General features: G+C 37.2%; 2 protein-coding genes across 2 annotated transcripts in view; one reads left to right on the top strand and one right to left on the bottom strand.

Moving 5' to 3' along the window:
- Nucleotides 1-1,813: 1,813 nt before the first annotated feature.
- On the top strand, nucleotides 1,814-22,514 carry LOC306772107 (phospholipid phosphatase 2-like; the record flags this gene model as incomplete). The annotated part of the gene is made up of 6 exons (XM_079261519.1): nucleotides 1,814-1,938; nucleotides 20,079-20,230; nucleotides 20,391-20,653; nucleotides 21,121-21,178; nucleotides 21,791-21,967; nucleotides 22,365-22,514. The coding sequence occupies exons 1-6, from the start codon at nucleotides 1,878-1,880 to the stop codon at nucleotides 22,512-22,514; spliced, it is 861 nt and encodes a 286-aa protein (XP_079117645.1). The 5' UTR covers nucleotides 1,814-1,877.
- Nucleotides 22,515-25,029: 2,515 nt separating this feature from the next.
- LOC306772505 (TLE family member 5-like) overlaps nucleotides 25,030-27,438 on the bottom strand; it is a 9,420-nt gene continuing 7,011 nt past the window's right edge. Inside the window, exon 7 of the mRNA XM_079262002.1 lies at nucleotides 25,030-27,438. This exon is cut by the window's right edge and continues 1,788 nt beyond it. The gene's annotated coding sequence lies outside the window, so the exon portion shown is untranslated.

Raw genomic sequence — 27,438 nt, 5'->3', positions numbered from 1 at the left:
TTATTTTGCAGTCATTTTTACTTGATAATCATGCATGTTAAATGCTGAAAATACTGGCTCTCAAGCACTTAACAAATTAACCCTCTAATAGCTTTTGGCTTCACGGGGAATGTCTACAGCTGCATTCATCTCTGAGTCAAATGACTCTGATTAGTCACTGGTATTTATTGAATTATCAAATAGCTTAGTTCATTATTTACTCAACCAATCAAAACTGACTGCCCTGAACCGACCTGTGGACTTTGACTATGTGCATTTCATCAGAGAAAAAAATCCTTTATCAGGCCAATGCTGTGTGATTTGTCCACATGACCATAATAAAACTATCTTTTTGTGAAACTGTCTCTGTCGAGTTCATCAATTTCAAAGATATGGACCAAAACCCCTTAAATGTGCCAAGTAAAATCTTCAGCAGACTTTCAGTGTTGCTTTATGGGATCCTGCAAGCAGGTCTCATCCATGCTCTGAGAAGCAGCACTGGGATGCTGATGGTGATGATGATGGTGAAGATCCAGTGATGGACAAAAATATCTAATAAGTAACTGCAAATACTATACAGAATTATTATTACTGCTGTACTGTCAGATAGGCATTGTCTGATATGTGGAGCTTAACTCGTTACAATGATGACCTGAAGACTGCAAGATGAGGAAAAGATGCACTTCAGACAAGACACTATGTCTGTGGAAAGTTTTTCAAAAGAAAAATGTGGGGGAAAAAAGCAGAGCAACTTCTGGAAACTGAAAAGCCCTTTCAACTTAACAAGGACCACAGACAAACAACTCCATGTGTCAAGTGAGAACTCTCAGTTTCACACTGCGGGACACAGTTTGGGCAGCGTTAAAAATATGCCTTTTTCTGCAAAGATTTTGGCCACTGACTGTTACCATCCCTTCACAAACTGTGCTTGGTATTTAAAGGCATTTTTTACATCTATCTTCACCACTAGATGTCATTCATTTTCACACACTTTGCCTTGGAACAAGTGACATACATTAAAGAGAAAGATCTTTTACTCAGAACAAGATGTCATGGTTGAAGACAGAAATCAGGTTAAAGTAGAAAGAAATGAAAAGGCATCCAGAGGACGAGACATGACATCCAGAAGGATTAAATAAAGGAAGAGAAGTCTTAAATAAATTAAAGGTAAATGTAAGAGGAAAATCAATTTACTACAGAAGTCCCTTGCCCCCAGTTATATATATATATATATATATATATATATATATATATATATATATATATATACACATGTATATAGCCTATGTGTGCATAGTCAATAAACACTGAAAAAAATACAATATATTACGGTTTTGTATTGTTTCTAATAACTGCAATGAAAAGTTATCAACTAAATAGCTACAGATTCCTATAGTTGTTGTTTTAAATTTCTACAAGAAAAGGATGGAAAACTCAACTTAAAGAAATGGATTAAGATTCTGACGTGTAAAGTCAGGATTTTAAGAGGGGAAAAAAAGTTCAATCTAATTAAACTTTTACATGAATATTTAACGTGGGAAATTCGGAATAAAAGGAAAAGTTGGGAGGTTTTCCCATCCAGCCACAAAGAGAGTTTCTGAAAATGAAATTGTGTAAAGATCTGCTTGGAGAAGCCGCGCCCTGCCAGGAGGTGGGACGGCGCGCGAGCTCGTGTCTTACCTGCGCAGCCACACAGACAGACAGAGTGGCTTCCAGGCGGACAGGTACGCAGACGCGTGAAGGCGGAAGAACAGCTGCTTCATTTCTCTTGACATTTGTTGCTTAAGTCGAAGTTATATCAAGGGGTGCAGAAAGTTTATTATTATTATTTTTATTTGTTTTACTTTATTTGTTTGCTTTTAACGTGCGTTATTTATGAAAGTGACGCAGCGTCAAACATGTCAGAGCAAAGAAAGAAGATAATTCTGATCGCGGTGGATGTTCTTTGTGTTTTTGTTGGTGAGTGTTTTCTCTTCCTCCTAATGACAACATGGCTGAACATACGTCCAGTTTTTATTCTGTTCCGAAAAATCAGGACTATAACTCTCTAATGGTACAAAATCAGCTTTTAATTTAGTTTATTCGCGCAGTGACTCATGTGATTGCTCAATAGACACGTTTGATTGATAGATCTGCTACATGTGAAACACTTGGAGTTTCTACCAGAAATCCATCTACTGCAATTGCAAAATAAAAAGCCAAACTTTAATGCTGAACGCGTAATTGGTAAAGACAAAACTGTGCCGTAGACTTTACAAATTGTCATTAATTTTCTGTCCTGTTGAAACAAACCAAACAAAATCTTTCCCAACACTTTCCTTTAGTTGATCCCTGAAATGCCTGGAGTAATTTCTTTACAGATAATCCCAGGGAAGATGGGACAATTGGCATTTTATCTGCTATTAACACATGACTGACTGATAAATAAATCCACTGGCTGAGACTGATGTTTAAGGGCACGCATGTGGCTGAGCACGCGCCTCTGCGCGCGCGCGTGTGTGTTTGTGTGTGTGTGTGTGTGTGTGTGTGTGTGTGTGTGTGTGTGTGTGTGTGTGTGTATCACTGTCACTTTTGTTGTTTATGCAAAATGTCATCTCTGTGAATTCCCTGAATTTGTGCTTATTTTTCTTCCTGTCTCCAATGGCCCATTCTTTTTTAAACTTCGGGTTGGGAGGAAGAGCAGAGATCATAGTCTATGAATCTCTCTCTCTGACAGTTAAATTCCTGTTTTGGAAACTGTAGATCAGGTGTGTGTGTGTGTGCCTGCTGGTGGTACATGTTCTACTTTCTATCTTACACAGACAAATGTGGGTCCAGAATAATTTTAAACACATTTTTACAAGGCCAGAGTACAGACTGGGTTTTAGTGGTGAAGTTATATTATAAAGAAGGCTTTGCATCATGGGATGGCCTCAAAAAGACAGACAGGAGTGAGTCAATGTGTTTAGGGGTTGTAAAACCCAATTCACGTTTTCACATTATAGAACAGAACATTTACTCAGGACCTATGAGAAAGTCCTGTACATGCAACAAAATGACTTGTAGAGACTTGCTCTGCACTCTCAGGTTGACACAACAACGTTAATAGGTATCTTCCAGCTGGTTATGTTACACCTCTTGCATGTCAGTTTAAGGCTGTTGATGAGATGACAGAAGATGTGTTTCTAATGCAGCTGATTTTCTGCACATATATATGTAAACAGAAATACTGGGCTAATTTCAGGGCTTTCCTGCAGGAACATTACAGGTTAGAGACTGTGCGTTTTCAGTTGTGGTCTCAGCTGATGAGTGACAGAGAGGAATGATAATGACTGTTACTGGACTTAAGGTTCACATGTGCCCTCAACTGTAAGCAGATTTCATTTTCACTTTGTTGAAGACAATTAATCAATTACACCTGCAGTGATGTGAAACACAGCCGTTTCCAGTTTCCATGATTTACTGAAATAAAAGACTGACCAGTTATTTCTCCCAGTTATGTTGCGAATAAATGCAAACAGGCACACACTTGGAATTAAGAGCTGAGTCCATATCAAAGCTGGTTGAAGTGAATTTGGTAAGTCGGATAGATTACAGAGGTTAGTTCCTAGTGAAAGCTTATTTTGGAATATTTCTCAATGTTCTTCAGAAGTGGGTGGGAAGATAGTTTTAACATATGAATTCCCACATTTAGATAGGTTTTTTTGTACTATTTTGTCTAATGTCTTTCTCGTTATAATGGAAATGATCAAAATTTATTATGTAAGGATAACAACCAAGATGATTTGTGATGGGGAAAAAAAAATATATATGTGTGTGTGTGTGTGTGTGTGTGTGTGTGTGTGTGTGTGTGTAAAACTCAACATGCTCTCATTGTGGTAAAACCCAATTCACGTTTCCACATTATAGAACAAAGCATTTACTCAAGGCCTTGCACAATAAAAGAGAACAATAACAATACTCAGATACTGACAAAACCAGAGTTTTAACACTTACAAAAAGAAGTAAGATGAGTACAGGTTAATGTCAAGATGGCAGGAGTCTGGCATAACTTAAAGTGCTGTTCAAGTCATCTGCCAAAAATTCCTGTATTTGTCCATGTCATAATACAGGGGTGCCCAAACTCGGTCCTTGAGGGCAGGTTTTCAGTGTAACCCTGTTCCAATACACCTGGCTTCCATTAAATATATCCAACAGCCAATCAAGTTTTGCACAATGAGTGATTAGTTTGAGTCAGGTGTGTCGCAAAAGGGATACATTGAAAACCCACAGCCACAGATTGTGGCCCATGAGGACCGGAGATGGGCACCCCTGTCGCAATAAATATTGCAGGCTTAGAAAAAGTCGCAGTTTTTTTCAACATTGTACGGACATTCATGCAACAGTTACCTGCTGGGTTGAGTGTAGGCATAACTTTTTCCAAAGTTGCTTTGTAAGGTTCACCTTATATGCATGAAAGTTTTTCGGGTAACAAAACCATTAATCGTTTTAGATCATAATCGCAGTTTAAAACATGCAGCTAGCTAATTGCAAAAGAGAGCTTTTCATTGTCATGTAATATTATCCAATTGATGGATTATGGTTCGGAATCCCTCTTTCTTCACAGTACTTAATGGAACCAAGTCTTTTGATAAGTGGCATTTGTTATCTTGATACAAAAACATATTTATAAATTACATCTGATTTGAATAAGTGAGTTGAGTGTCCTCTACCGTTTTTAGCTACAGGATTTGCAGTAAATATTTGTTTGGTGCACATCTGAAACCAAAATATCTCCAGACAACACACAATTTTTCTGTCATATGTTCAATTTTAAGAGCTTCCACAGCTTCACTTTCTGAAGGGTCTCCAAAATTGGTCCTCAAAGGCTGCGGTCCTGCAGATATTCAATGCATTCCTGCTTCAACACACCAGACCCAAATTAAATGGATCTCACAGCTCATGAAGAGTCTGCATACAGACTCATTCATTTTAGTCCGCTGTGCTGGAGCAGGGATACTAGAAACCTGCAGGATTGTGGCTGTCGAGGACCAGAGTTTAAGATGTTAAGTGTAAGATATAACAACATAACATAATAATATATGATAAATGATACCACTTCCTTCAGCCTGGACGCGCAGCATTTATAATTTATAAAAACAATTTTGACATTTTTCATTTTTTTGACTGTAAAAAAAAAAAAAAAAAAAAAAAACAGGTTTGCAACACAACTTTTTCCCCCTGCATTGTGGTGTTTAAACTCATTTAAATACTCAAAGAAAAAGAAAAGCAACTTTTTGCAGCTGTTCGCCGATTATAAATTTGAAAGATTTCTAACACCACATTAATTCAATCTCCAGATTTGTATCTGATTTTAATGCAATGCTGCAGATAACAGATCAAGACAACTCAATACTCACTAGTTTGATTCTCTTTTTCCTTTAACACAACAGAGTTGGAAAAACTTGGTTCTTTCTTTGAGTAACTGTTTATAAAGTCATTCAGAGGGGTGAAAAACTCCTCTTCTGTCATATCGTATCATTGCATTTACAACAGGTTTCTAAATAAATCTGTTGATTAAAAAAAACAACTTTTTAAGATAAATAATAATAATTGTACAAATCCGAGTATAGACTGTTTACGGTTTGACAGTCCTGCCATCCATTATCTGTCACCACTACACACCACACATGCAACACGTGCAAAACAGGATTTGCAAGTATAACAAACACATACACGCACACACACATTTCACATCCACTGGGACCCAAACAAGTTACAGGTTACATGTGGTGTTGTCTTTTCATTTCACTGTTTGTCATCCATCATCAGAATCATTCCCAAGCTCCCTGTGTGCTTTGTTTACCTGCAACAAGTGTCTCATTTACTGGCCAATTTCTCTGTTTTATCAGTACTAAACAATAATATTAGACAGTGATATTAAACTTTACATCAGGGGTTTCCAAAGTTGGTCCTCGAGGGCCACTGTCCTGCAGGTTTTCGTTGTATCTGTGTTCCAACAGATCTGGCTGATTATGGCCCTTGAGGACCAAAGCTGGACACCACCGCTTTATATCATACACTACTCATCCAGCACACAAAGGAGCATCAAATGATTAAAAACCAAGGGATTGGGTCATTAGGAGATGAAGATCCTGAGAAGCAAAGACATTTTTTTTTTCTGTTTAAAGGAAGAAGAAGGAGAACAGCACATCTTTTCAGTGCATGGGATGTTTGACAAATCCGTGTGAAGAAACGTTCAGAGCTCAGCACTTTAAGCTTTGATGGTGTTTTTTTTTAAAGACGTCATTTTATTCTTTTTGGGCATTTTCTTTTCTTTTACTGTGGCGTAATGAAGCTTTTGCATGTAGCTGTGAAAGGTTCTGCAGAATTACAAAGTCAACACCAAAAAGGGTGATTTCCTCCCACAGAAAAGATGTTTCTTTGGTTACTCAATAACATTACCAACAGCCAACTGACATGTAGTGTTGGATAGCATTACACATTGGATTGAAGGATTACTGTCCTTGATAGTAACTAGATGCAGAAAAGTCTTTAGAATATGGCTGACTAAATGCGTGCACCCTTTTGGCATTTTTTAATGCATTTTGACTGTAATCTCAGAGTAAAGGAAGAACTGATTTTTTAAAAATCTTTTCTGTGGTTAAAAATATACAACTATGCTGACAAATGACATAAATGCCTTACAGAACTTTATCAAGAAGTATGTTTTTATCCGATCAAATTAAAATGATCACATGCAGTCCTGGGATCCCCAACTCCAGTCTGTGGGGTCCACAGTCCTGGATATTTTAGATGTCTCAGCTTAATTGTTCAAGTTGTTAGATCCATTTCATTTCAGTCAAGTTTGTTGAAGCAGGGAAGCATCTAAAACCTGGAGGACCATGGCTCTCAAGAACCGTAGTTGGAGATCGCAGCCTAACAACTTCTAATGAAAAGATGCTTCCTCTATAGCTTGTTTTGGTAGAACCTTATCCAGCATATTGGTAGCAACATGTTCATACATTTTCTCCAGAGTGGCAGTTTCAGCTGCATGAAATGATGGCACCAGCAGTGTCTAAGAAAAAAGTCATCTCAGTGCTCTAACTCATTAGTTGTGTGAATATTAACACAGGTAAATAATTTTCAAGGTGCTCAACAAATATTAAGATGGAGATAGTTGTGAGACCAGCATTTTAGATCGAGGATTACAACAGACCCTGCAGCAATGTGGGACAGCAATGTGTGTGAGAGACATAGATCTTTCCTTTTATGGGCTTTTTGTTTAAGTTTTAAAGTTGTTTGTACAAGAAGAAATGAGGAGTTGCTGCCCTTTGAGCTGCACATCAGTAAGAGTGAGCCCAGCTGTTGCTGCGCTGTGGTTCATTGATGCAGTGGCTGTAACTGTTTGCTAGATAACTTTTCTTCTTTTGCATCTGGTTCATTGAGCAGAAGTAGTGAATCTATGTAAAGTTTCAGAAGAAGATTTGGTAGCTTTCATTTCTTACTTCATCTTTCAAAGTATTATACAAGTATTTATTTAACCAACAGAAACTTTGCTGCAGAACACACAAGAACTTTATTGTCAGGTGTATGAACACCATAGTTTTGTTTTTTGTTCTTTTTAATGATTATTAGGTTAAAGCATTAGTCAGTAACTATTTCCTTTTTCTGAACAGAGATAGATCTTTGTAATAAAATTTCTTTGTAACCTATCCTACATTTAACTGTCTTACATGTAAAGTAGTGCAACATAACACACTGTAGATATGTCAATGTAATTATAAAATACTGACTGACACACTCCAATTTAGGATTATTTATTATTTTACTTCAGGTGCCAAAAAAAACCGAAACATGCCGAGTTTCCCAACAGGCACATACTGAAACCCCCTTTTAGTGATTGAACCACATTAGAAAAGCAGCAAACGAACTTCCAGTTAAAACAACAATCAACGTTTTCGCTGCAGGGGGAGAAGTAGGAAACAAAGAGTCCACAACGAGGAAATGAAATTGTGTGTTGTCTGTGAAGTTGCTGTTTTGAATTGTTGCAATATAAGTAATGAAGTATGACAAAATCATTTAAAACTTGGTTTGAATTTGTTCACGGTGCAGATATGCTGTTAGTGACTCATTACATGTTGTTGTTTTTTTTCCACATTAACATGTAGACGCACATATGACTCTTCTCCTATAGACATGAAAGCATTACCTGCTTCTCACAAATATGTGGCTGAGTCAAGAAAATGTAACAGAAGGTTTCTTGTCCTCTTGTGGTTTCAGTCACTCTGCTCTGTAATGTGGTGGTTTCTTGAGAGGAAAGAATTCTGTTTTTCTTTGTTTGATTGCAGGTCAAAGTCACCAGAAGATAGAAGCCTCCCAAGTCTGATTGTTCACACTATAAAAATTATTTATGGCCAGGATATGATGCAAACTTTAACTTGACCTAAATCTATTCTGTAGTGAATTTTAAATGACATTATTGAAATATTTTTATAGAATATCCCTGCAACACTTTTTTATTTCTTTTTAAGTACATGAAACTCCACAGCTGAGCAGGTCTGTGGAAAAGCTCAGACTGAATCATATTGATTCAGATCAGTGGAATTTCACATAAATGAAAGCAAAAGAAGCTATTCTCACAACCTTGGAGGAAAATGCATGAAACTAAGTTTAACTTGAGCAACGTATTTTTAGTCGCAATACACCAAGCAGTCAGAAAAGTGTGAAATACAGGTTTGAAGTTACATCTAAAGAGGGGATTACTTTTTTTTTTCCCCAGTAGGATGCCGTACTTGCGGGCAATTCATTTTTCGTCTGCAGTATATTATGGCCCAGGGTACTTCTAAATGGGAAAAATATCAAGGAATTGTGACAGTAGAACTAAGCCAACACTTGTTTAAAACAGTGACTACAGAAAAGTTCATTTTTGCCATCTGTTTTAAAAAGAGCAGTTTTTCTGTGCCATATTCAACATTGGTGTTTAATATAATTTTTTTAGTCTGAACTTTCTTCGCCTATTTCCACAGCTCCTTATCTCCAACAACACAATTGCTCTGGTGCATGTGCAGCATGCACCCCCCCCCCCCCCACCTCCCCACCCCAGTTTTCCCACTGCACCTCAATGCAAATGTTGTTTCAGCCAGTTAAAGCTGTGTTTGTGGTATAGGACAAAAACAATATTTATATGAACAAATATGTAACCCAGTACTAGTTCTAACTTGAAAAATGCCACAGAACGAAGTCTGTACTGTGAACGTTTATAGTAATATTCTTTTGTCTGTAGAATATCTTCTTTTCTACAATTAACAGAGAAACACACAAAAAGCTTTTTAATCCTTTGTTCTGTATGTATTTTACATTTTCAAAACGTGTTATTTTGATTCGTTTTTAGGAGTTAATCAAGGTTAAAAGAGATGGTAAATCAAATTAATCCGATTCATAATAACATATTCAAGGGATACATGTACTAATTTATTCTCCTTGAAGTTTTATCCGAGGAAATGATGGAAAATCTTTGTGGAAGCTCTCTCTTTATGAGATCTGTTAAACTTCAAAGGCTTTTCTTAAGCTGTTGCCAGAAGTTGCATAAGATTAATTTATCTCTATTTTATACTGAAAGCTGCAGTCAGTAGGAGGCTACTGAACACAAAAAGCCTACTGGACCTCCATGATGTAAGGTTATTCAGCAATAAACAAAAGTGCTTTTGGACTAACCAAAGTTTGTAAAATTCTTTTATTTGTCTTCCTTTTGGGGGGAAAAAAAACCTAGTGTTGTGCGGGACTTTCCCAGGAAAAATCTCAATTCTCTCAGGAAGGGATGCTCTTTTTGCAACAAAAGTATTCCTGAAAACATTGGAAGTTTATTCTGGCCAACAAATTCTCAAACAGTGAAGGCCATGAATAGATAAAACAAAGTTATTGCAGCAAAGTACACGCTGTTGCTCTCACACTGTTCTTTCTGAGGTAATTTAAAGGGAATGCAGCATAGAAAGGGGGGAAAAAACACACACACACAGCAATGAGGATTAAAAAACTTTCCCTGCATACATAGACGTATTTCCACAAGTTAAATATTTGTTTTCTGACCATCTCAGTGGGATGTGGAACACCGGTCACAAATCCCTGCGAGGTCGCCCTGCAGACGCACAGATCTCACAGTTGTCTGCTGTGATTTGGCATTCAGACCTCAGACAAATGTACACATGCATCACTGCTGCTTGTTTCTTCTTCTGTTTCTTACAAACATCTCAGTTGTTTGGCTCTCAAGGGACCGCAGTGTGGTCCCTACAACGTGTGCAATAGCCACTCATCTTGAGAGCTGAATAACAGGAACACTTCCCTCTTCCTGCTGGGTCAGAGGTCAAGGGGAAGTTGTACTTGTGTCTGATCCCAAATTCCATTATGTTTATTTTCTCAAAGTGGAATTGGGGTTGTGCTCTTGCCAGTAGAGATTGCAAAAGCATAAAACAATACTTTCCCTTCATCCTTTTTTATCTCTTCTGTGGACTTTTGTTTCTGAGGACAAAAAGTCAGCAGAAACTCTGTGAGACTCTTTTTGAGAGACATACAGCTGGCAACTGTAAACAAAATTATTTTTAAAATGTGAATTGTTATACTTTTTCCAGCTTTTAAGGTCACATGTAAAACATTAGGTTATGACCAGAAAACCTCATATATATACCCCCAAATAACATTTGCCAGAATAAAATAGTTGATTAAATGTAATGCCTGCTGCATCTGATATTTAGTCTAATGAACTATGAAGTAAGCAACACCACTTCTAATCTTGTTATATTCGTATATGTGTTGATGTGTACCAACAGCACTGGTTGCTTAGCAACTTACTTTTTGCAACAAGACTTTACTACTGTGTTCCTGACTTTAAAATCTTAATGTGTCTTAATGCTCCAGCTCTTCCCTCACCCCAATTGAACTAGGCAGTTCAGAAAATGACTGACTGACTGACTGGGTCTGAGCCCAATTGGCCATTTTTTAATTACTTAGTCTTTATTCTGAATTTGCTTTCATATAATTTTCGTTTTACACCACACTATCAAACTAAAATAGTTTTATTTCAAGGGTCTGTCTCTACAATAAACAAAAAAAATCAACCTTTTTTATGCAGCTCATTGCAGTGAGGATTACAATGAGCCTGACATAAGAAAACCAAGCAGCTAGTCAACAGAGAGATGGTTTAACACAGGAGAGCCACGTCATCAGGCCAGAACTCAGAACAATGTTCCTGCATCTTGTTGATGCCATGATCCAGATGAGAATCACAAACAATAAAAATCGTAAATATGCCTTTTCCCATCCAACTTTCGCACATGGGTAAATATTTTTGTACTATCAGTTAAAACTCACATAACTACAGTTTGCATGGTCTATCAACTGAAAACTGAAAATTTCACGTTTTCTTTTGTGAGTAATGTTGACAGCAGACCCCTGAAGGTTAAAACAGTAATAATTATTTTAGGTTAACTTTTAAATAATTTTTTTCACATAACAAGTGTGGAATATCATAGCTTATATGTGTTGTTATTTTTTATTGCAATGATTATGTTTTCATCTGTAAATTGAGGACTACAGGTGATTTAATCTAGCAGAGTTTGGCCCGTTAATATGGCATCGGAACTTTAGTATGACACTATACCAGGGAGGGCAGCTCCAGTCCTGTATGTGTTGGTAGTTTCCATGCTGCAACACACAAGTCAAATCAGTGGGTAATTTGCAGACTTGTGCAGAGCTTGACATCCAGTCAGCCAATTACTTCTAATGTGCATCAGGTTTGTTGCAGCAGGGAAACTCCCAACATGTGCAGGACTGCAGCTGTCGGGGACTCGAGTTGGCCCCCCCTGCACTATACAATAGGAACAATTAAAGTTTTACTGGGTTTGAGGAAGTCGTTAGAAGCTGAGATGTGAAAAAAAACCAAAAAAAACTGAGATGTGAGCTGCAGGAGGGGCCAGATAAGCATCTTCACATTGTAGGTCCTGAACCTTTCTTTAGTTGCAAAAGAAATATGCACTACGAGTAACACAGATGTTTGGAGCTTTTCACGTTAACTAGAAAAACAAACTTCTAATTTTAAAAGATTTTTGGGAGGTGTTAATGTTTTTTATTTAAATCCAAGTTGTGCTGATATGAAATTGGCCCTGTTATTAATGGAAATAAAGATATCAGTAAACTAAAGACAACAACAGCGAAGGTGTTACGCTAGCCTAGCCTCAGCTAGGCTAATCAAATCCTGACTCTACATCTGTGCCCAACACAAAGACTCACACACTGAACTACTAACCTGAACACAGTAAATACGTGTACATCGATGTTACTTTACAAAGCTGTTATCTAAATTAGATATAATTAAGCAGATACTTGGTGATAAGATCCCAAATTAAGCCATAATGTGTTGAAGGGTTTAAAATGTCCTAGTTGGCCATTCCTTTCTGTAGAAACTTGTGTTCCCTAAATAGTAAATATGGCCTATGGTTGTCCCCTCTTGTTCAGCTTGACCCTAGGAAAGGAGAGACCGCCCGACTAGCACAAGCCTATAAAAACATACCAAACCCTCTGTAATAATAACAGATAAAAACAGTCAGTCCTACTCAGATAATAGGAGCCCTCCATGGGCTCGCTTCCCAGAGCCCTGATATGAAGTGGGATTGACTTCCTCGTAGTCTGTGGCTGAATACACTTAGTTGTTGTTAATCCATATGTTTTGAAGATGTTGCCCAACTCGGTCCACTTATTTCTCCACCCAGGCAGTGTGTAGTCTCCAGAGACTTATGTCAGACAAGTAGTCTCTTATCTAAATGTTGTCCTTGCACCCTGCAAAGATAAACACCGGTTGGGCTCCACTTCAAAGTGGAGTTGAAACCACGCTTGACCTGCTCGAATAATGAAGATGTAGATGTGAAAAGCAAAGGGAGGGCTTCCTTTCGTGAAAATAAATTCTAAAAGAGGAATTGGCTCCTCACAGATCATCGCCAACACTTGTGAAGACATCCTGACAAATGCCCACAGCCCTAACATAAAGCCCACCTAAGTCTTTCTCTGAATTCAGGAAGGACTGCCCCATTGTTTGTGTTATGTAGCTGCATAAAGTATGGGAGAGATGAGAGGTGTCGGATGATATGGAATAAATAGAAATGTCAGTAATACATCCAGTATAGTAGTTATGCTGGGTGTTATATTGCAATATAAATGTGTTTAAAGATGAGATTAAATTCAAAATGGCTGCAATCTCAGTGCTACAATATGAGCTCACAATATTTTACATTTGATTTCATGAACTTCATTTTTTACTTCATTTTACTCTTTTGCGTTTGGGTCTATTCAACATTAAACCCTGTCACCAAACACTGGCAAGTTTTTACCTACATATGTGAGTCTCTGCACAGTATTTTTTAAGTAATGCCTTAGTGTTACTAAAAACATTTATGTAGTCAACATTTTCTTCTGAAACACATTTACTTTAAGTAAAAGTGATTTTATATCTCACAGTTAAAGAAGTCCTTCATGTTTAAATTGACTGCTTGGAGTAAACGTATTTAGCTACAGTTCTCACAGCGCATCATTTGTTGGATCAGATGAACAGCGTGACACAAGATTTCCTGTTGGTCTAAGCAGGGACTTCCAAGTTGTAATGACACATTTTATGATTCACTGATGTCAAATGTCGATTTATTGTCTGAATGTTTTTAAAATATTCAGCATTTGTCCAATTTTTCCATTTCGAAATTATGGGGCGAAACAATCAGTCAGAACCTGTAATGTTTGTGAAACCACAATTGAAGAAAATAATAACATAACATGCTAATATTTTTGCTAATGAGAATTTTAGAAATGCAGTTACCAGTTCTTCTGGTTACACTGTTATATCCTAAATATATCCTAAATATCCTCAAGCGGAAGCAGAGGTGTGAAAATCCCTGATAAGCTGGAGTGTAGAATTGGGGCCCATTCCAATTCTCTCCATTGTCCCTACCATTTGACAATACCCCTATCACAGAAGTAATGTGCCCATTTTCTTTCAGGGGTCATAGAGGAGTGGTCATTCAGTCCTTCAACTTGGTCACTGTGCGCCCATTTTGATGTCTAGAGTTCTTCCTCCTCAAAACAGAGGCACCTTGCTTCTGCAAAGTGGAGAATAGGGAGAAGGGAGGAAATGGGATTGGATGACACCAAAACAAGTGTTTTTCCAATACTTTTTGAATTAGCATGTAAGGTATACAAAGTGGCTGAAAAATTTGAAATAAGAAGTTCAGTAATTCACAAAAAAGACTCTATTAAGGTGGTTTTAAAAGACATAATTGTCAGAAAACAAGCTAAATTGACATATCATCTCAGGTATAACATGATATCCCAGATTTTCTCAGAGGTTATTGTCTAGTTTGGACAACAACTGCTTTTACTGAATCATCATCACTCGCAGTGATACTTACTATCCGGAGATGCTGTGCTGATTGGTTTCTTAGTCAGACACTCAACAAAGGTATTTCTGATTCACATGTCTTTTCTTGTGGTTTTTCAAGAAGACTCTGAGATGAAAATTTGGCTACATGACGTTATATCCTGTGAAGAACATGCTGCTTTTATTTATATCTATATAGTTAGGCTTGGTTCTGCTTGTCAGAATGACAGGTACACACTCAGGAGGAAGGAATGCGTTAGCAAAAAACCTGATTTTATTGTCTTTCCCAGTAAATACACAGCTCCTGTTTGAGAAAACAAACTCCATTCAGGCTTTGCTGTTGTTAGTTCTGTAGTTCAGCTGGGAAGTTTTTGAAAACAGGAAAGCTATTTAAAGATTGTAGCAGAGAAAGTTTCTGACATTAGCCCTCTAGATTGGACTATTGTCCAATCTAGTCTCTGGTCTCACTCAGATGTAACTGACAGCTTTATGTCTTCTTTTGTTTGCGTAGGGAGAAACTCTGAAACTCAAAGTTTTCTGTCAGTCCCACACAAAAGCACAGACGCAAGCCAGTTTTCATTACAGCACTATAAATACACACATCTCTTCAAAAGCCTCCATGTTGTCAGGAGTGTGTATGAACACATTTCCATGTGCATGGATTCGCAAGTATGTGAGTGTGTGTCCCACTAAAGTGCTCAGCTTCCCAGGCTCCTCACAATGTAAATACAGCCCCAGAAGTCAAAGGTCATAGCTGTTATGTCCCACGTGTTTCCACGGTGACAGCCAGTTCCTTTATAGAGACCAAATGTGACCGATAGAGGTGAAACTGCTGCAGCTGATAACAAATTCATAGACTTGGCAGACCGGGGTCTTCTCCTCAATGGCAAAAGATGAGCCCTTCAGTGTGTTTTTAGCTGTTTCCTAAGCTGTATCTCAGTGTGCTTAGGTCTCTGAGCTGGCTATCATGTCTTTCCTTTTTGACAAAAAGGGCCTGAAAATATTTAAAGGACAAATGTTTGTGACTCAGTGATCAAATGATATGACTGGTAGCTGATTCATGTTTTGATGTAACCTTTCCAGTGTGACTTTTTGTCACAGGAACTAGTTCTTTTGAAATGTTCCTTCAGGCAGAAGTAGTCAGCATTTCCTTTGTGGGAATGTCTTGGCATTGTTTTCCCACAGGATTTTGTAAGAGATTTATTTTAGCCCTTTTTATATTCCAGTAAGAAAAAAAAAATCTCATTCATTTTTCAGATGCAGCACTTTGGAGTTGAAGCGGTGCTTCCTGTTTTTATTGACACAACTGCTACTCTGTTTTTCCGTAAATCACTACTCACCTAACTAATAAGGGGCAAAGCCACACCCACAACTGTGCCTCAAAAATATGTTGACTGAATAATTTTTGTGCAACGTACTAAATTTTTTGTTCAATATAAAGCATTTAATACTCAACTAAAAAATAATACACTATAACATAATATTTTAGGGAAAGATTTGTGATGCTTGGTGCAGAGTGCTCTGAATTTGTTAAATACTTGACAGAACATACATACATGCTTTAAAAAATTGCAATGAAATGTCTTTAATTTTGCGGTGTATGCTTACTTGTCACTTTCTTAGGTAATTCTTACTGGCACCTCTTCAGACCCCCTTTTGTCTCTACATGTGCGTTAATTCTTAGTGATATTGATCCAACAAGGTGTTGAACATATTTCTGTGTGATTTTCATCCGCATTAATGGTCATGGCAGCATCACACAGTTGCTGCAGATCACCCATGATGAGAATCTCCTGTTTCACCACATTCCAAAGGTACACTATTAGATTGAGATCAGGTGAATGTGGAGGCTTTTAGAGTGCAATGAACTTGTAATGTTTAAGAATTTAGTTGGAGATTATTTCAACTTTATGGCCTGTGTATTATCTTGCTGGAAGTAGCTGTGGGAATATACACAAACTGGGGTCATGAGGGCATGGACATGATCAGCAAATATATCTGGCTGTGGCATTTAAAAGATGCTCAGTTGGTGTACGGGGCTAAATGTGTCACCATGAAAATATCTTGACACACCATGACGCCACCAGCAGCTGGATAGATCCATACTTCTACTTGACTGTATGTATTGCAGCTTGAATGCAGCCTCATCAGATCAGGGAGTTTTTTTACAGTCTTCTGTTATCCAATTTTGGTGACACGTGGTGTGGTATTTTGTTGTAGCCAATCTTTTTCAAGGTTTGACAAGCTCTCAGAGATGTTATTCTGCATACCTTGGTTATAACCAGTGGTTATTTATGTTATTAATCATCTGACCTATAATTATAACAAAGCATTTTTTTTTTTTATTTCAGACAGGTCAACATTACTTATATTCATCATGTGGCTACATATATACACATACCTACATATACATATGTACCTGCTTACATTCATTCATATAGCCTCTTACAACCCATGTCCTCTGTTGACAAGTCTAAAAAGGGGTAGGAAGAAGTATAACTTATTTGCTCCTACCCCTACGCAATGATTAATAATTACACCTAACACTCATGCTGTTTCCCAAACCAAGTGTAACCCAGTATATACACACACATATATACACCTATATACCTATACATACACATACATATATATACATGCACATACATTCACATATGCATACCTATACCCATACACACATATATATATATATATACACCCATACATACACACACATACATACTTATTCACGCATGCACATACACACACATATACACATACATATACCTACACATACACACAATGACATCTAGCTGTATATAGCTGTACCCTTATACATATTTGCATATCTACAAATATACATACACATCTACAAGTACTCATACCCATGCATACACAGACATACAGCTCACTTCAAACTCTCATCCACATACTTGCTGCAAATCATCCATCTAAATCTTTTTTTTTTTAACAAACTCATGCTTGAACATTGTTTCAGCTCGTGGGTGAGCTTATTTCAAACCCTCACACCACTTACCGAAATGCACATCCTCTTCAGTGTTGTTCTAACACTTGTAGATTTAAAATTGAGGTTTTCTGTATATTGTCTGGTAGTTGTTTGCTTCCGACTTTATACATTAACTGTGCTGTTTGAAATTCTACCAGATCTGGGAGTTTTGATAGGCAGGAGTTAATGAATAGCTCATTGGTATGGTCCTGGAAGCCCACTATATGCACCATCCTAATGGCTCTTTTCTGGAGTGTGCACTGTGGTCGGAGGGAGGATTTGTAGGCGTTTCCCCAGATTTCCACACAGTAGTTCAAGTATGGCAATATAAGAGAACAGTACAAAATATGTAATGCGTTCATATTCAAGAGATATCTGGCTTTACAAAGAACCAAAATACTTTTATTTAACTTAGCTTGAACAAGTTGAATGTGTGTTTTCCAGCTGATCTTGTGATCGATTATCACACTCAGAAACTTAATTTCATCAACTCTGTCTACAATAACACCGTCTATCACAATATTTGTGTCACTATTCCATATACGATTCCCAAACAACATAAATTAATTTTTTTTCCCAAATTTTTAAGGTTGTTTATTTACAACAAACCTAATTTTCAGTTTATCTAATTCAGAGGTGATATCCTCCATGAGTTGCTGCAAGTTCTTACCTGAACATTTGTGTCATCTGCAAACAAAACAAACTGTAGCTTTTTTAGATACTTTACACATATCATTTATGTATAAAGTAAAGAGCTTCAGTCCCAATACTGACCCCTGGGGAACACCACAAACAATGTCCAAGCATGAAGACTGAAAGTCATTTATTTTCACAAATTTTTGCCTCTTGCTCAAATAACTCCTAATCCATTGTAAAAACTATTCCTCTGATCCCATAATAGTCTAATTTCTTAGACTAGCAGGATAACTTTCACAATTTTTATTCAGGAAATTTACCAGTTTGGAATGATAAATTACAGAAATATGTCATTGGCTGAACGATTGCCTCTATGACTTAATTTTATCATAGTCATATCTATACCATTGTAGTCAGTTGAAGTTTTGCTTTTACATTTATTAACAATATCTATAATTTCTTTCTCCTCCACTGGTGTTAGATATATTGATTTAAGATTTCTACTTATTAGTTCATTATTAACTTTGTCAGCTAATCCATGATCATTTATTTCATCTGCCAGCTTTGGCCCAATGCTCACAAAGTAGTCATTAAAATTATTAACCACCTCAGTCATATTATTAATAATTTTTCCATTGTCGTTAAAATATTGTGGAAACTTTATTTGTCCAGGACTTTTCCTTTTGGTCCAAAAACTGGATATTTTTTTTTATTTTTCACACCATTCTGATGCTCTGTTTGATCTTCAGACAGTCCCAATGGCTATGCCTACATGCATACATATGTCCAGTTTTTACCATGTGGTTGGCCAATAAGCCATTTGTTTTAATAAGTCATTGAATGGTGAACAAATTATATGAAATGTTAGTGCATATGCAGGATAATAAAACAATCAAAGTTTGGGTTGTTTTTTTAAGGATAAAAATGTTTTAAAAATCCAATAAGGGAAAGTTTTGTTACAAAGTTCTGGGATTTCTACACTGTGTTGGTTAAAGTACTGATACTGTTTTTGCATGTCTTACATAAACATGATGTCATCCCCGAATTGCACAATGAACGTGTGTTTCAGCTGTATAACAGAGATATAATAAAATTGTTTTGCAATACAATTCCTATCCTTTTACCTCCTTATTTGAAGCTGGGGTAGAAAATCTTGCTCAGACATTTTTTTTACTCTGGATGATAGTAGTCTTTACATTTTTAAATCATGAACAATAATAAATATTGTTAGACCCCTCAGTTTACTGTAAATCTGTACTGTAAAACTGACCAATCAAAATGTTCAGGCCGAATTAAAGTTGTTCATTTATTATATTTTGTAAGCTTCTTCATGGATAAGAAAATGCAGGAACGATTTACCAACCCAGCTCGGTTTATTTACCTCCTCCCGCTGAACAGCCGAGAAAGAGAAAATCGTTGGTGGATAAAGGCCGCAAACTAGAAAAGCACTCGGAGAGCGCAAACCTCCACAATGGCATTTAAAAAATTCCTGGATCCAAACGATGATCCAGATAACCACCAAAATTAAGCCTGTTCTTCCTTTTCACATTTCCAACAACTCGCAAAAATTGAATTAAAATCCATCCATAACTTTTTGAGTTATCTTGAACATAAACAGAGAAACGCCCATTAAAACATAACCTCAAAAAGCCTTGGATCACACAAGGAGCAAAACTGGAGGGGGAGGAGCCAAGACAGGGAGCCACTTTCAGGTCTTGCTAGCTCCCCAACATTACCTACCCCAGTTTTAAATGTTGTTTCTGCAAACACATTTTGTTTTTCTCAGCGTGTGTATAGTTTAAGCTATACTTGTGCCTTCAGAGGAAGCCGTGTTGGGATTTTCTTTTAGCTGCGCCTTGTAATTGTGGAGTGAAGTCATGTGTTTGTCACGTTACTAAGATATCCTGCAACAAGACAAAATTCAAATTGGTTGTTCCTTTTCTGGACCGACAATACATTTGTTACCATAGATTTTATACTTGACTTTAAAAAACCACTTGTGTTTAGGTTTAGACCAGATCAAATTTAATCTGTAATGGAGTAAATGTTTTGCACACACAATAAATGTTTACTGTTTTTTTTGGGGTTTTTTTTCCCCCCCAGCGGCTATGCCCTCTGCCATCCTCACACTGAGGTTCAGACCTTACCATAGAGGAATCTACTGCAATGATGAGAGCATAAGCTATCCTTATAAGAAAGGCACCATCTCCCATGGAGCCATGGCTGCAGTCACCGTCACCAGCTCCATAGTCATTGTGAGTCCCAGGGTTTGGTCTTTATTTACATAGATGAACTGTGAAGTTACTAATTTATAAAATAAAACACAAACTGACAAACGTGTAACAAAGGTGTTTTTTTTTTCTTCCATAAATTAATTTATTTATTTTCATTTACCTGTTAACCATCTCTCGGCAGATCATTACAGGTGAAGCCTACTTGGTGCACATCAAACGTCTACGCTCAAATTCCCAGTTCAACCAGTACCTCTCAGCTCTCTACAAGGTGGTTGGCACGTATCTGTTTGGAGCAGCAGTCAGCCAGTCACTGACTGATTTGGCAAAGTTCACCATCGGTCGTCCTCGTCCAAATTTTTTGTCTGTGTGCAATCCGGTCAGCTGTACCGGATACATGTTGCAAATCAACTGCACGGGGAACCCGCGCAATGTGACTGAATCCAGGTGAGCTGTAAAGACACTAAATCTTTTCACTTCAGATACAAAATGGCTCTGGCACTGAAAGAACTTAAATTTTTTTAAATCAATATTTACCAATTTAAACCAATTTAAACCATGTTGCATTTGGCCAGCACATCCTGGCCAGTATGTGCCATTTAAAATCCATTGGACACGCCATTATCATGCCAGATGTGTGTGGGTGGAAAACCTCATGTGCATATGATGAAATCATTAAAAAGGTTCTCAACCAAATTTGGTATTGGGTGACACCCAATGAGCAATGACATGAACAGATTAAAGCAGTTTAGGAAAGAAAAGTTTTTGCTGTCTTTGATTGTGATATCTTTTCCACATTCCCTTCTGGCTCCGTTTTAATGATGAAAAACTAAATCCTATCAGAACCCTAAATGTTTGATTGTAATGCAATAGTGAAATTGAGATAAAAAAAATGCTTTATTTTTCCTCCTCAGGTTGTCATTTTACTCTGGCCACTCTTCCTTTGGGATGTACTGCATGCTTTTCCTGTCGGTGAGTGTTCAATCTTTGTCACATGAAACTTTTGTGAAGGTGTGAAATGACTTTTAACCAAAAACACACAAGAGAAGGCCATAAAGACAGATGTATGGCTCCACTTCAAAAAGGCCATTTTTATAAAAGTGCATATTTTACAATCGCTGGATCCTGACTGATTAAACATTTTAATCCTGGTTATGCTTTTTAGGCAAATCCTCCTTCATAAAAACTCATTTTACACTAAGAATCATTTAAATTGTTCACATCAAGTGTACTTATGTAAAAAAAAAAAAAAAAAAAAAAAAAAATGTCCAAACCAATCGAAGAAGTGCAAACTGGAATGTGATAATCCAGGAAATGTGTAAAAAAAACAAAACAAACAAAAAAAAAACACTATTTGCATTTGTAATAAACTGTATGACATTATCCTAAAATGTTCCTGCAGTTAACAAGAGTCCTTAGTGTGATAAAAAAAAAAAAAAATTCCATATAAACAATTGTTAAAAGGATTACAGGGCTATCAACCTTTGCAAAAGGGGTTTATCACCCTGAAGTTGACAATTACAAGCTGATGAGAAATCCGCCTTTTTTTTTTTTTTGGTGTTGTGTGCGTGCACATGTGTGTAGCTCTACGTCCAGGCCAGAATGCAAGGGAAGTGGACAAGACTGGCCCGACCCACCATTCAGTTCTTCCTGGTGTCGTTTTCCCTGTATGTGGGATACACACGGGTTTCTGACAACAAACACCACTGGAGTGACGTCCTGGTGGGGCTGCTGCAGGGTGCTCTCATCGCTGTTCTCACTGTGAGTTTGTTTCTGTATGCTCTGATGTAAATTTAGAAAACTTCAAGCTTTTGATTAGTTGCTCACATCTTCTACTCAGATCCAAATTTCTATTAGACAATGAAACAGTGTAATCTTGGAAAGAGAGTTAATGTATTTTAATTCGGAATGTTCAGGGTTATCAGCAAGAGAAGAACATTTAGCGAGCATTTGATATCACTGGAGTTGTGTGTGTGTGTGTGTGTGTGTGTGTGTGTGTGTGTGTGTGTGTGTGTGTGTGTGTGTGTGTGTGTGTGTGTGTGTGTGTATATATATATATATGTATATAATATATAATATATAATATATTGCAATTCAATGTCAGCTTCTTTTTATCACTTTATGCTCTCTCTCTTTTTGTATGTTTTTTTGCTTTCAGGTGCGATATCTGTCTGATTTCTTTAAGGAGCGACCGCCCAACTGTCTGCAACCAGAGACGCCAGAGATCGAACAGCTTGAACGGAAACCGAGCCCACAGCCCTCAGACTCACAGCATGGAAACCACTACAACAGTTCAGGGCCTGTATGAGTTCTCACTGGCACCCGGATCAACAGCTCTCACCACCATGGGCGTACACTCCAAAAGCAACTCTGTTACCTAAAGATGTGTGACAAGTAGAAAAAGAGAGAGAGAGACGCTGTTTTATATTGTGGGCGTGTGCTGCAAAGAAATGCCTGATTGATTTGTGAGTGTGAGAGATTTTGTGCAACGGCTTGCAGTGATTTTGTAAATATATACATATATATATTTTTAATGATCTCCTCTTTGAAGAGTAACATTTGTGTGAAAGTGTGATTCCTGAGTGAAACTGAAAGTGACTGCAAACAAAATTTGTCAAATGAGCGTCTCTTGTTCATGAGAACAAATAAAACCATGGATGCTGAATGTTTTCCACATAATTGCAGTCATATAAACACTTTTTTATCTTACACTGGAGTGAGACTGTATTCACCTTTTATGTTTGTATGCATTTATCTGCAGGTACGCGGCCACTCAAAAGTTTGGACACACTTTCCCCACTGGATTTAATGGAAAAGTGTGTCCAGACTTTTGACTTGTAGTGTATTTTACCTTTTTTTTTTTTTTTTTTTTAAACTTTAGCATGTGTAACAATACAAAGCTTCCACTGACACATTGTATCAATAAAACTACACGATATTGTACAGGGTTAACATTTTTATCCTGTTTATAACTACTATCAAATATATCTTATAAAGTTTTATGAATGCATAACCTCTAACTTACTGTGATATTGGAGTTCAAACTATTTTTTTTAATAAGACACACTTTTTCAAGTACTAACTTAAAGGTTTATTCATTCCATGAACTCCGTCATGTTTGGTTTTCTCATGGTTCAAGCCTGTGAATAAAATTTCTTCATGGACGTGACATCACTGTTTATAACTGTGTAACCTGCAGTGGAACTGTACATAACGTTTTCATTTCTTTGCCCTCAGACGGTTTTCTGAAGTTTCTTTAGAAAGACCAGGCAGTATGCTCAGTGTCTGCATGCTTCATTTAGCAGCAAAAGGACAAATATGCATACAAATGATCTGTGGTGAATGTCAAAAGTCATGGAATGCTTTTGATTTTTTTCTTTGCATTCTTGCAGTTGTGCTCTTCGTGTTCATGGTGTAAAATCCTGACGCAGCGTTCAAGTCTGAACCTGTGGCTGACGGTTGTGAGATTCCTTACTGTCTTGGAGTTGGGCCTGTAGAACCACTGAGACGTAGATAAACAGAACATGGCCAATCTAATAGTTTTTCCTCCCTTCATGAGTATTACTCCCACCCCCCACCCCACCCCAACTGTGGAGGGATTAGTAAGTCAACACTTTATTGTCAGGAAGCACATTCCTTCATTAATGTTTTAAGGTTCAAAATTATTAACTTCAATACATTCATTTTCAGATTATATTTGTGGAAACTTTTTCCCCCAAATAAGTTTTAACCAAGACCAATATGCCATTTTACAGGACACGGAGAAGTGTAAAATGAACTACAAATAAACAAAAAATTATTTGCTTTCTATAAAAACTGAATATGTACCTTATTGGGTACATATTACGATTACATAGATGGTATATTGGGCCAGTTTTTCCTTCAAAACTGCCTTCATACTCATTGGCATGTATCTAAAGTGTTTCGATCACTCCCTTAGAGATTTTGGTCTATATTGACATGATTACATCACGCATCTGTACGTCATCCCAAAGGTGCTCAATTGGATTTCCTGATGACCATGGAGGTTATTGTTTATTGTTAAAATGATCCCCGTGAGCTGTCTCCAAAGTGGGACAAGCTAGTCTTCATTGGAGTCCTGAAACCAATTGGTGATAATTTGAGCTCTGTCATTTTAACAGTGCTTAGTTGGTACTAAGGGGCCCAAAGTGTACTCCATTACATGTTTTCATCTTTTTGACAACTATCTGAAACAAACTCAGATAACACATTTCCAGCCTGATATTTTGAAATTTTTAGTCATTCTGTGTGAATTGTAACACCAGTCCCCTGTTTTTAGCTAATATTGCCATCTGGTGGTCTTCTGCTGCTGTAGCTCATCTGTGTCCAGATCTGACATATATGATCACATAATATCCTGCATTCCTTGGTTACACTAAGTGATTAAGTTACTATTATTGTTATCAACTCAAACATCTCTCCCAATTGTCTTCTTACCTCTGACATCCAGAAGATATGTTTTTCTAGACAATTAAAGCTTACTGGATATTTTTCTAACCCTTGAGATGGTTGTGTGTGAAAATCCCAGTACATCGGCTGTTGCTGACATGCTCAGACCAGCTTGTCATGTACAAACTTATACGTTACTTAAATCCATCCTCCTTCCCCACCCTGATGCTGGAACTTCAGCAAACAGTCTCATTTCTGACATGTAATTGGCCATTTGTGTTAACAAGCTACTTAAGGGTGAATGTACCGGTTTCGGGCACTAAGTGTATATATTCCTCAGCAAAGTAACACACCTTTCATGGTAACTGATTTTTTTTTATACAAACAAACAAATGAACACTCTTAATCAGGTCTTTTATTGTAAGGCACCAGAGAAGCTTCCTTACTGCTAAAAGGTCAATTCATTCTCAGAGTACACAGTTGCTTGCTTACATCTTTTTTTTTTAGTAGCAGATATTTTTAAAATGTGTGTTTATAAACACATTTAACAGTTTGCTTCCACAAAAAAAAGAGGAAATACAACAAAAAAAAAAGGATAAAACATTTACAAACCTAGAAACAATGTTACATTTTACAAGCTACTGAGAATGGATGGGGAGAAGAAAAACGGGGAGAAAAAACATGTTATACAACATTGTGCCTCTTACTGTAGGCTCGTTATGCTCACACGCACATACACACGACGACAAGGTCTTTCATGATACACACACGTTAAAAAGCAGCTTTGAAACATACAAAAATGCTTTTAAAAATATGTATATTGATATATTCATATGTATACAAATTGGCCCTTCACAGCAAAACAAACACACAAACCATTCACATGTCTGATTTTTACCAAAGGAGATTTTCCACAGAGACTGAAATCAGTTTACTGAGTGCAAACATGTGATCTGTTTCCGTGCTCAACATAAGAAAATCAACTCTCCTGGGAAATAAAACTGCCCTACCACCCCCATCCAGACAACATGAACACAGACAAGAAGAAAATCAAACAATGAGCCAGAACTGAAGTGCTTCTCAAATTAAAATACAGAGGAGAGTTTTACACCTTTTTTTTTCTTTTTGGATGTGCTCAGAGATCAGAGGTGGCTTTTCACTCATGGGATGACGACAGACACACGGAAAAAGTCAGTAAAAGAATACAGGAGTCAGAAAGGCACAAACAGACTGACTTGGACAGTGAGGGAGGGAGAACTGGGGTGGCCGAGCTGAGACCCTCAACTTTAATTCGGGTGTCACAAAAGCAAGCAAAAAAAAAAAGTCATTGTTTTTCGGCACATAGATTAATTTTTATTTTTATGAAGGTGGGACCTTCCTGCATAAAGAAGACATTTGTCACCCACGATGAATCCAATGAGATCAGATGCGGTTTTTCTTTTATTCCTGATTTGATGATAAAATTCAGAAACTTAAAACTTATTTCTGTCCATCAGTTCAGTTATTTCAAGTTAAAGTTACAGCCAGGTTTACCTCATGATATGAGAAGTTTACTTTTAGTTGGGTCTCTAAACATTGTATTTATTTAAATATTCATGTTTACTTTTTTATGTAATTGTAAAACTTTCCTGTCTTATTTTATTTTTAATGCAGCACAAAAGTTAAATGCATTTGCATTTTATACTTATTTCTATCTGCCCCAAATGTTTCCAAATAGATGTACTATATGAAAGCATTAACTCATTTCTTTATATAGCAATTTGTGCTACAATCAGGTGTTATAAAGTGCTATACAAATAAAGAGCTACTTATTATTGATAGTTTAAGAGTTTCTACATGCAACTCTCATCTGTAAGTACACGAGGGGTCCTCTGAGGGACCTGACTGTTGTTTGTGCAGGATGGCCAAAGAGGTGGCCAGGTTTAAGAGGGTGGTGGCCATGAACAACCCTTGGCACCTCCACTGGACTTGGATCTCTTTAGATTAAAGTACACCTGCCATGTGCCTTTTTCTGGGCTGAAAACCACTGCTGCCCTCTGCTGACTAAATGGTAAACGGTGAACATTTCTCAACCAAAATGCCAAGTTTAATTCCACATGGCAGCTGCAAGCCTTTTTTCTTTTCTTCATTTGATAAAGAATTCAACATGTGACATTTCATCAATTGTATACTAAACAATCATTTCAGAAGGCAAAATATACAATAAGATACAGCGATGTGTTTCCCATTTGAGAACAACAATCTGTTTTCTGACCATCAATCATTTTAATCAGTGATCAATTAAGACGTTTCTTCCAACTGTACAAAACTGTTTTGTAACCATGTAACTTTAAGAAAAGGGCTATCTAATTAATTCTCAAAAGGCCAAACTGCAAACCCATCCCACCATCTACAACACACTTCCAGCATTTTAAAGTTAATTTAAGGTTCGTTTGGCTGATGCAGGGATCCTTATCCTGTCCTCGAGGACCTGGTGCTCTGTAGGATTCAGACATTTTCCTTGCTGTGATACACCTGATTCAGACTCAGAACGTGCAGAGCTTGATGTCAAACATAAAGTCAGGTGTGTTGCAGCAGGGTAACTTCTAAAACCTACAGGACACTGGCTGGAGAACCAGGATTGAGGATCTCTGGACCAGTGGGTCAGTTTTAGTTTGCATAATGGGTCTTGTTTACAGAATCATGTTAATATGACAACAGAAGTCTGATTTTGAGGTGAGAAGTGTAACAGCAGTGTCTGGATAGAGCATCACTTTCAGTATAACCAAATCTAATAATAGGGAATAAATTACTGCTGATACCTGTATTCAAATTTATCAGAA

The sequence above is a fragment of the Telmatherina bonti genome (genome assembly GCF_933228915.1).
Source record: "Telmatherina bonti genome assembly, chromosome: 22".
Lineage (NCBI taxonomy): Eukaryota > Metazoa > Chordata > Actinopteri > Atheriniformes > Telmatherinidae > Telmatherina > Telmatherina bonti.
The sequence above is the reverse complement of the archived record's forward strand: the minus strand, read 5'-3'. Positions and strand labels throughout refer to the sequence as shown.